We start from the raw sequence: 9985 nt of genomic DNA, 5'->3' as shown, positions 1-9985 counted from the left end.
GAATATTCATGTTTTTTTCAATTAGAATGAAGGAACCTTAAAAATAATGCTGCAAGATTATGTGATTTTTTTGAAGCTGACAGTGGAGAGGGAGGAAACGTTGATGTAGTTAAATATTTCCATTCTCTGCAAGGAGAAAAAGACAAATGTTGCAGGCAGATTGCAGGATGATGAAATACTTCTCCACAGTTCTTAAGCAAATACCAGTCAAACAGCAGATATCAATGTGGTTTTGCTTTGAATCATATAGGCAGTTAGTTGAATATTTCCCAATTAGCACTGATAGGAACAGGTTTGAACATTAAAAATTTTCCAGTTTCTCCAATGAGATGTTTCAGACACACAATGTGGATCTCAGAGAACTAACTGAATATTTGAATATACAAGTTCACTTAATAGAAGTTTAATAAAGTCTAAGCAGGTGTTTATGAAATATATATCTCATCAAGTCAACTTGTTAGGGTTTTTATGTGAATCAAAATCCAGTTAATAAAGATTTAAAGTACTTTGCAGATTTGCCAACATAATCATCTTGTGTAGGACATGATTACACGTGACAAAAGCATTGCTGTAGCTGTATCTAGGTCAAGGAGAGGTTTTGTTGACTTTGATTCATCTCTAAATGTGAGAAGATGGTACCTGTGCCAGCAGAAACACCGCTGCTGAGGGCGTAGGCAAAGTGACTCTCCCAGCCTGGCTCTTCTGGCACACAGCCTGTCCTAGAGAAGGCTCCTGTGTGAGGTTTATTCAGGAATACATAATGCTCTCACTAAAAATACTAGAAATGTCCAAAACCAAGGCTCTACATACCAAATAGTGTCTGACTACCTGGCAGCACAGAAAATCAGCAGCACTGGGAATATTTCTAAAGGAATTATCCCCCTTGCCACTTTAGTAGTTAGATCAACCCAAAAAAGCTGCCCACCCCTTGAGTGCTGATGAAGTTTGTCAGCTGGAGGTAAGTGGTGAGGTTACCTTGAATCTGAGAGTCAAGATGGAGATAAGCAAACACAGCTTATTTTAACAGGATGAGGTGAAAGTTTGCACATATTCAAAGAGAATGTGCACTAAAATGTAGCTCCTTTCCAGGAAACAGTGGCTATAAATGCTCTCCAAAAATCAAGAGAAAAAAGCAGGTGTGTCTAAAAAAATTATGTGAATATCCACTCACTCAGAAAAGAAGATGCTTTGCTGGATTTGGCTGCAAGGAAGTATAGAGGACACCTACAGATTCTACATTAGGCTAGTATTTGGCACAATTTGAATACTGTGTGCATGTTTGGTGCCAGTAATTGAGGAAACAGATAAAAAAATTTGTGAAGAAGAGCTTCAGGAATTAAAAAAAAAAAAAAAGACATGCATTATGTCTGAGATTCAGGAAACGACAGCTCCCTGGTTTTGGTTTTGCTAAATCAGTACAGAAGCTGGATCAGCATGTGCACAAATGGAACAGGTACTTTAGAAGGAAAAGTGTTCTGAAGTTTGCTTGCGTGGCCTTTACACGAGAGAGCTCCAACATAATTCTAGATGTGGGAGTGTGGTATAAACACAAAAGGAGATTTTGCTTTCCTCTCAAAACTGTAGTGATTGTGCTTTTTTTTTCATGTTGGAAAGGGCAGCAGCCTTGTACTTCAGAAGAAAATAAGCCAATATCTCGTGATGTAATGCCAGTGCCACTGATACTTAATGCAAGTATAACCCAATTCCCCCGAAAAAGAGTAATCCAAAGGCATCCCCTGACAGGACAAAGGATTGGTGCCTTTGGAAAGTAAAGTGCCAACACTGACATGGATTTTCTCTCCCCCTTTTTACTATGTTCTGCCATGGATCTTCTCCACTCCATTGATTCAGTTCAATCAATTTGGTAGTTTAAGATATTTTGGCAAGCAAGGGAGATCTTTGTGAGCAGGGGCATGTGCATGATCTGTGCCAATAACAAGCACGACTCCATCCTTTCAAACTTGTCCAGAAAGAGATTTTTAGATTTGTCTGGAAAATGAGCAATGAAGTTAAACAGCAGGGAGGAGAGCTCTTCCCTGGGAAAAAAAAAAACCAACCTGTCTAGTCCTGTACCAGCTGGCAGAACACACCTAAAGCTCTGCATCAGTAAACAGTGTCTTCTCTTGGGGCTGACTCTTGCCTCTGAGTAAAAAGCAACTTTAACAGTTGAATAACCTCATTATGTACACCCAGGCCTGTGCCTGCTGTCAAAGTCCAATATTGCTGAAGCCTTGTTCTAAGCCCAGAGGGATGTAAAGGCTTTCCCAACCTAAAAGCTTCTGTCAGAACCCGGGTTCAAAATGTAAAATAAACACCAGATTCTCACTCTGCAGCTCTGGGCTGTGCCAGCTTTTTCCAGCTTAAGCAGCTTTAGAGTTGCCCAAGAGGTGATGCCGTGCCCAGAACTGCAGGCAGGGAGCCTTTCCAACAAATCTGGGAGTTTCACTAAATTCACCACTGTAAAATGTCCTCAGATGTCCAGGTGGGGACAGTGACTGGACTAGAGGGCAGAGACCGAATTTAGACTAGAGAACACACTCACTGACAGAATGACAGAATGACAGCATGGGTGGGTTTGGAAGGGACCTCTGCAGATCATCCAGTCCGACCCTGCTGCCAAGGCAGGGTCACCTGGAGCAGGTGACACAGGAACACATCCAGGTGGGTTGTGAATGTCTCCAGAGGGAGCCTCTGAGAGCAGCCTGTCCCACTGCCACCCTCAATGTAAAGAAGTTCTTCCTCATGTTGAGGTGAAATCTCTTTTATGTTGTATTTTATGACCACTGCTCTGTTACTCAGCACCGAGATGAGTCGGGCACCATCCTCTTGGCACCTGCCTTGGAGACATTTACTATCATTAATGAAATGCCCTCCCAGTCTTCTCCAGACTGACCAGGGCCAGCTCCCGCAGTCTCTCCGGACAGGAGAGATGCTCCAGAGGCCTCCTCATCCCTGCGGCCTCCGCTGGATCCTCTGCAGCAGCTCCTTGACTCCCTGGTGCTGAGGAACCCGGAACTGCGCGCACTAATGGACGCCCGTGGAACCGCCCCTGAGGCAGTAATTTGGCGTTCGGACACTGTCACGCCGCTGTTTTATCACGGTGACACCGGAGGGCCCCACCCGCGACATGACGGCTGCCGTGACGCGCGGCGGGCACAGACACGTCACCACAGTGACGTCACGCGGCTCCATAAGCCGAGTCGTGCGCTGAGGCCACCAAGGGAGCGACCTTCCGAGGCTATTTCCCCTTTCCCCGCCGCTGTGAGGCACGCGGGGCCGAACCCTTTTACTCTTCCATTCCCATTCTCGTTCCCGTTCCTCTTCCCCTTCCGCCTCCGCACTCCCGGTAACCCGTCCGCCGCCAGGACCCCGCGCGGGGCTGCCCTCCGCGCTGCCTAACCCCCGCCCCTCGCGGAGCGCCGCTCCGCGCCGCCCGCAGCCGCGGCTCCGCCGCCGTGAAGCGGCGCCGCTCCTCCCTTCGCGCCCGGGCGTGGCGGGGCGGGCGCGGTGGGCTCGGTCGGGGCAGCGCCGTGGGTCAGGCAGCGCGGCGGCGGCCCGGCCACCGTGAGGGGAGAAGCGCTCGGGGGCCTCGGAGGGGCGGAGGAGAAGGAGGCGGCGGCGGCGGCGGCGCCGGGCGGGCCCATGTCGGCACCGGGCACAGGTACCGCGGGCACCGACGGGACGGGAGGGCGGTGCCGGGGCGTGTGTGGGGAAAGGGTCTCGGGGACGGGGTGAGGAGGGCACAGGGGCCTGGCGGGGACACGGGGAGGGGGTTCCGGAGGCGGAGGGGCCGTGGGGCTCCGAGTAGGGAAGGCTCGGGCGGCGGTGCCTGGGAGCGCTGGGAGAGGGAGGCCGGGAGAGAACCGGAAGCTGCGGGTCCCGAGCTGCTGGTCCCATCCGGGAAAGGGCCCGGGCTGCGGGAGAGCTGCGAGCGGGGATTGGGCTGGGAGCGAAGGAGTCTTTTTGTACTTAGTGCCTTGTCTATAGGCCCGTGTTTCACGGTGGGAAGCGCGTTCCTGCAAGTTTGGCAGCAAAGCGTTCTCCCCGAGAGGTACAGAAGCGAAAGTAAAAGTGCCCGGCTGTTCGGCAGGCCGGCCAGAAGATGTGTCAGTGGCCCGAAGCTGTGTCACGGGAGGTTTAGGTGGGATATCGGGAAAAGATTGTTCACCCAGAGGGTGTTTGGGCACTGGAACAGGCTCCCCGGGGCAGTGGTCACAGCACCGAGCTTGGCAGAGCTCCAGAAGTGTTTGGACAATGTTCTGAGGTACATGGTGTGACTCTTGGGGTGTCCTGTGCGGTGACAGTAGTTGGACTTTGATGAACCTTGTGGGTCCATTCCAAGTCAGGATATTCTGTGATTCTGTGAACCTTCCCTTCCGCTGTGTGGGGGACTCCTCTCTCTCTGCACTACGTTTTTTTCTCTGTGTGCTGTCTCATTTTCCAAACCTGTAAGTTTATTTTATCCTCACTGACCTGGGTATTTTACTTATGCACCTTCCCTTGCATTAAGAGAACTTTAATTGCACTTCAGTTTTTGAAATTTACAGCCTTCTAGTGGTGTGGTAACTAGCGATGGAGGAGTTTGTTGCTCTTTGAGATTTTTCAGCCAGTCAGAGGTGGGACATCTTGCCTACATTCGTTATCTCCCATATCTCTTTTGTAATAGAGTAGCTGCAGAAAGGTCTGTTTATGTAATCCATTTAACTTCTAGTGAAAAATTTCTTAGTGTTTAGTTTAGTAGAACTGCATTTCCTTCTCTCACACTTGTGTTTGCAAGGACAGGGATTGTGTATCATATTGCTTCAGGCTTTGAGAGTAGACTGTTTTTATTGACTTGAGAGTATTGCTTTGAGGGCCAAGGTGTGGATGTTTGTTCTTTTATTCTGAATTGTGAGTAGAATCGTGATGCTGAATACTTTTTATTACTCTCTGCTTTCCTCAAGAATAAATAACATAGATGGTTTTTCTTAAATGTTACTTCTGTATTTTAAAACTGTTTCTTAAGTCTCTGGGCTCAGTATGATGAACCCACTCACATTCTTTCAAATTCCAAGATTATTGTTAAAAAAAAGTAGAAACTTAAGCACAATAAAAATTGACTTAACTGCAAATGAATCACTGTAGCTCAGATATTGAAAAATGAAGAAAAATAGTTCCTGCTAAAAACAAGTTGTCTGTAGGTGCTGAAACTGAGAAGAAGGAGTGTTAAAGCATGTAAGTCACTATAGAAATGGGCTGCCAGGAGTCCAAAGGCGCAGGGATGTTTGTCTTGTCTCTGTTTTCTCTGTCCTTCCTAATTTTCTGGTGCGAGTGCTGGTTTATCCTGTCTGTCGGCTTATGGAGTTCGTGTCATTATGTCTTTTCATCAGTACATTCATATAAATGCGAGAAATTAAATAGAATAAATGTTTCCATGCCATCTTCAGCCTTGTTTCCTATGGAAATGAGGCCCAGGTGAGCCAGCTGTCTGTTTCCGTTTTTCCCTGCTTCCCGCAGCTTTGGGAAAGTTGCCTGTGGGACAGTTCCGCTCTGCCTGTCGCGGGAGCTCTGTGCCGGCCGGGAGCCCCGCCTGGCTGGAGCTGCGCGCCGGATCAGCCCGGGTGTAGCTTGGAGGCAGCGGCGGCACCGCCTCCTGCTGCCCTCGGGCGTTTGGTGTCGGCACAAACGAGCTGGCAGAGCCATCGGAAAGGTTCGGGAGATAAGGAGCTGTACACGTAGTAGGTAGTGAGAAGTATTGCAACATACCTGTTCTGGGACACAGAACAGAATCCTACTATAAAACGAGATTTTGGGGTTTTTTTGGACTCCAGTGTTCACTGTGAAAAAGTGGATGATACTGCCTTGTGGTCAAAACCATAACGTGCCCAATTTTACTCCATCCCTTTTCTTTTTATCCCATCTTCTCAGGTTTGCTTTTATACAAGGAAGCATCAGATACATCTTTAAAACAGAATTCTGAGTTCCTAAATTTAGTAAGAGGATGAATGACCCTGTTGGTAAAAGTTGCTTGTGTAGCTGGGTGTTTTGTTCAGAGTGTTGGAATTGTGACATGCTGTTCCAGCATTTCTTTAAACATAGGCAGCCCCTTCCCTCTTTGGTTAAGTACTGATTTCATAATAATACTGTTTTAAGATCAGTGGGTTTGGAATTCAAATAGTTCTGAAATTTTATAGTTGTAGACATGCATTAGGGAGCCAAGTGTGCTACTTTTTGTTTAAGCAATGCTGATTTGATTTCCATAAGTCAGTGTCAAAGGCATGTCCCCGTTGGTGCTGCTGCCAGTTGCTGCCAGAGGCCAGGTGGTGAATAGGTTCCCCATTGGTGACTTGTCACTGTCCAGGTGTGAACACCGATACTGTAAATTTTTCCAGACTATTTTTTCTTCAGAAGCTCTGGATGAGCTCCTTAAATATTGTAATACAGTTTCATCTGGGTGGGATAGACAGTACACAAATATGTCATTTTATTATTTGGGAGATGGCACAGGGAATGTGCAATGCTTATTAAAAAAACATATTTCTTTATTGTGAAGTTTTATTTATAAACATATTTCAAAATAGTTAACATTAGTACCAGAAGCACTTTACATTGGATTGGAATGCAGGTGGCTCATTTTCCACTCTGAGTAGATGCAGGGAGTTGGTGAATCTAGCATGTTTTCATAATCCAGAGTAAAATGTTAGAAAGGCAAAAGTAGGGGTGGCCATTGGGAATCAAACTGGTGTTACTAATAACAACATAGTGCAGGCTCTTCAAAAAGGCCATCACATGCAGTGGTGTCCTATCAGTCCCACCTATGCATGCATTTAACTTGAAGCATGTAAGTATGTGAAAATTATTTTTGGTGTTAAGACATTAATTTAGCCTGAAGTAAAAGCCTTGGTGGTTGTAATTGCCTCTCGTGGTCCTGCCTGGCCCACCTGACCCTGCCATGAGTCAGCAGGATGCCCTTGCAGTCTAGGCTGTAGTACCAGGAGTTAACCATGAGGCTGAAGGTGAGTCTTCCCCCTCTGCTCAGTACTTACCACATCCAGGTGTGGGTTTTCTGTTCCCAAGAAAGGCATTGACACACTGAAATAAGTCTGTTGGAAGATCACAGGGAGGCTGGAGGACATGATATCTGAAGAGAAGCAGAGAGAACTGGGTTCTTGATCTGTAAGAACAGAGGGGGAAGTCTTATTACTGTCTTAAAACAACCTAATGGGAGAGCGTAGTGAAGATGAAGCTGGCATCTCCCCCAAGCTGTGCAGGGATAGGGTGAAAAGAAACAAACACAGAATGGGGCATGGCAATGTCCAGGCTGGTATCAGGAAAAGCTTTTTCTCTGTGTGCCCAGAGGGGACCATTGCTTCTCTGTTCCTGGAGATACTAAAGCCTTAGCCAAGCCTCTGATCTGCTTGGAGCAGGGGCCTGAAGTAGGTGCCCGTCACAGTTTCCTCCTAATCAAAACTGTCTTGTGATTTTTCCCTTTTGTGTTCAGTATGTGTTACCTTTTGTGTCCTTAGCCAAATGAAACCAAAGCTTGTGGGGCTGGAAACCCCAAAGAGGCTAAAGCTACAAAAGTGTTGGTTGAGTAGAAGGAGAGAGAAAATGTAGCTTTGCTAAGTCTTGATAATTGCAGCCTTGGTGATATTATTTCCGTTAGCTCTGCTGCCTGGGAGGTTTGTGCATCCAGCTTAGTCAGCACTGCTCGCTCCTCAGCTGCTGCTTGTGCTGAGTGCTGGAGATGCTGGGGACATCTGGGGAGGGGTGAGGAAGGAAGCAAGTTGATGCCTTTTCGCAATGAGGATAATCCAGCATTGGAGCAGGTTGGCCAGAGGGGTTACGCAGTTTCTTTCCTTGATACTTCTCAGGGCTGGAACAGTCTTGTCTGAACTCGTTACTGACCCTGCTTTGAGCAGGAGGATGAATTACTTGAGGTGCCATCTAGCCTGCATTATCCTGTGATCCTAAGTAGTGGTGGTGGAAGGGGGAGTATTCTTGGGAGATGTGTGGAAAGGTCAGTGAGGTGCAGATGTGTGCTGATGTGTCAAGCATGTACTTATTTTTAAGTTTGGGGTACTTTGTTTTCATCAGTCTTGAATTATTTTTCGTTCAGATGTACTTGTTTATGTTCAAGATCTTAAATTCCTTGGCTTGTAGAAACTTCAAGATGCTTTTATTTCACAATTCATGCTGAAGACAACTTTGCAGAGCAACATGTTTACAAAATGATTGGTTTTTACTTGTCAGGTCCATTCCTTACTTCAAGAAAACGTAAACCTTTATTCTGATGAGTCACGCATTTGTGAGTTAAGTGAACATGGGTGGGCTGTGAAAAATGACTAAAATATCAACAACAATTTAAAAGTACTTGTTTTCCTGTGGTTCTACAGGTTTGCCTGGGTAACACAATGCCAGCTGAGCGCAAAAAGCCAGCAAATATGGAAGAAAAAGAATCTCAGTTAAATAATAAAGAAAAAGAATTTAGTGAAAGGCGAACAGTGAGCACCAGGGAGAAGCCAAAAGAAGATGTGAAGGTTGGTATGAAGAGAGAGACTTTAAAGGTTCCTGAAGATAAAAAGAAAAAAATGGAAGAGGATAAAAGAAAGAAGGAAGACAAGGAGCGGAAGAAAAAAGAAGAGGATAAAGTAAAGGCAGAAGAGGAGCAAAAGAAGAAAGAAGAAGAAGAAAAAAAGAAACTTGAAGAAGAGGAGAAAAAGAAACAAGAGGAGGAAGAAAAAAAGAAACAAGAAGAAGAAGCTGCTCAACTGAAGTAAGTTATCTTTTAAAGGTTTAATTGGGCCAAATGCTGGAGTTCTTTTATCAGGATTGTGGTCAGAGTTATAAAAGATGAAGTGTTTGAGTTACTTCTAGTGAGTTGCATGTAGCGTTATAAATTTTACATGCCTGTCTGATTGTGCTTTATGACTTCTAAGAGGTTTTGAGTTTTCACTTGTAACCTCTGTTATTTTGGTCTCTGTTGTGGGGTTTGATGGTGTTCTGCATGTGATGACCATAGAGAGCACAGTTGTGCTTGAGTAAATGTTGTGATTTAACCCCAGCTGGCATCAGCCCCACACAGCCACTCCCTCCCCTCAGCAGGATGGGGAAGAGAATCAGAAAAGTGAGAAATCTCATGTGTTGACATAAAGGCAGTTCAATGGGTAAAGCAGAAGCTGTGCAGGCAAGCAAACCAAAACAAGGAATTCATTCCCCACTTCCCCAGCAATCTCCTGGACAGCAGGGCTCCATCAAATGTTAACAGTGACTTGGGAAGACAAGCACCATCACTGCTATCATCCCTCCCCTTCCTTTTCCCCCTAGATTTATGTATTGGCCATGATGTCATATGGACTGGGATATCCCTTGGGTCAGTTGGGGTCAGCTGTCCTGGCTGTGTTCCCTCCCAGCTCCTTGTGCAGCCCCAGACTCCTCCTTGGTGGGGTGGGGTGGGGTGTGGAGCAGAAAAGGCCTTGACCCTGTGTAAGCCCATCCCAGCAATAATGAAAACACTCCTGTGTTATTGGCACTGATTCCAGCACAAATCCAAAGCACAGCCCCATACAGGATACTCTGAAGAAAATTAATTCTGTCCCAGCCCAAACCAGGACAATGAAGAAGCACAGATGCATTTAAGGTGAAGTGTTATTGTCCAAAAATTGGGAATACAGACTTAACAGGTCTACAGACCATACATAACAGGAGCAAATCTGATGTGAGAAATTACTTTTAATCAGTCACAGACAACTGATACCTGCATGGCAAACTCAGAATGTAACCTGGCAGTTTAATATGTGATATTACCAAGATCATGTTTCTTACTATGTTATCCAGCCATAGTAGAGTGTTGAAGGTGGCATCTTTATAGGTCTGAAATATTTCCCTTTTAAGATTGAGGCAATGTCATAGCCAAATTCTAGCTGGGACAGATATATTTCACCTATTCCAAATTTTCTGTGTAATTTCAGTAGTCTGGCAATAAAAGATTTTCCTTAAATGTGTA

At 45.9% G+C, this 9985-nt stretch overlaps 1 protein-coding gene across 4 annotated transcripts in view; it reads left to right on the top strand.

The window, feature by feature from the left end:
• The first annotated feature begins 3522 nt into the window (after positions 1–3522).
• The window catches only part of UPF2 (UPF2 regulator of nonsense mediated mRNA decay), a 53993-nt gene continuing 47530 nt past the window's right edge, over positions 3523–9985 (top strand). For 2 of the 4 annotated variants that reach the window (XM_038153365.1, XM_038153369.1), the window contains exons 1-2: positions 3523–3661; positions 8376–8755. In XM_038153365.1, coding sequence (XP_038009293.1) covers positions 8394–8755 — 362 coding nt within the window. In that variant the 5' untranslated portion in view covers positions 3523–3661; positions 8376–8393. The other 2 variants (XM_038153367.1, XM_038153368.1) reach the window with 2 other exon arrangements.

This window comes from Motacilla alba, chromosome 1A, assembly GCF_015832195.1.
Source record: "Motacilla alba alba isolate MOTALB_02 chromosome 1A, Motacilla_alba_V1.0_pri, whole genome shotgun sequence".
NCBI classification, from domain to species: Eukaryota; Metazoa; Chordata; class Aves; order Passeriformes; family Motacillidae; genus Motacilla; species Motacilla alba.
This window is presented reverse-complemented; position numbering and strand designations above follow the sequence as displayed.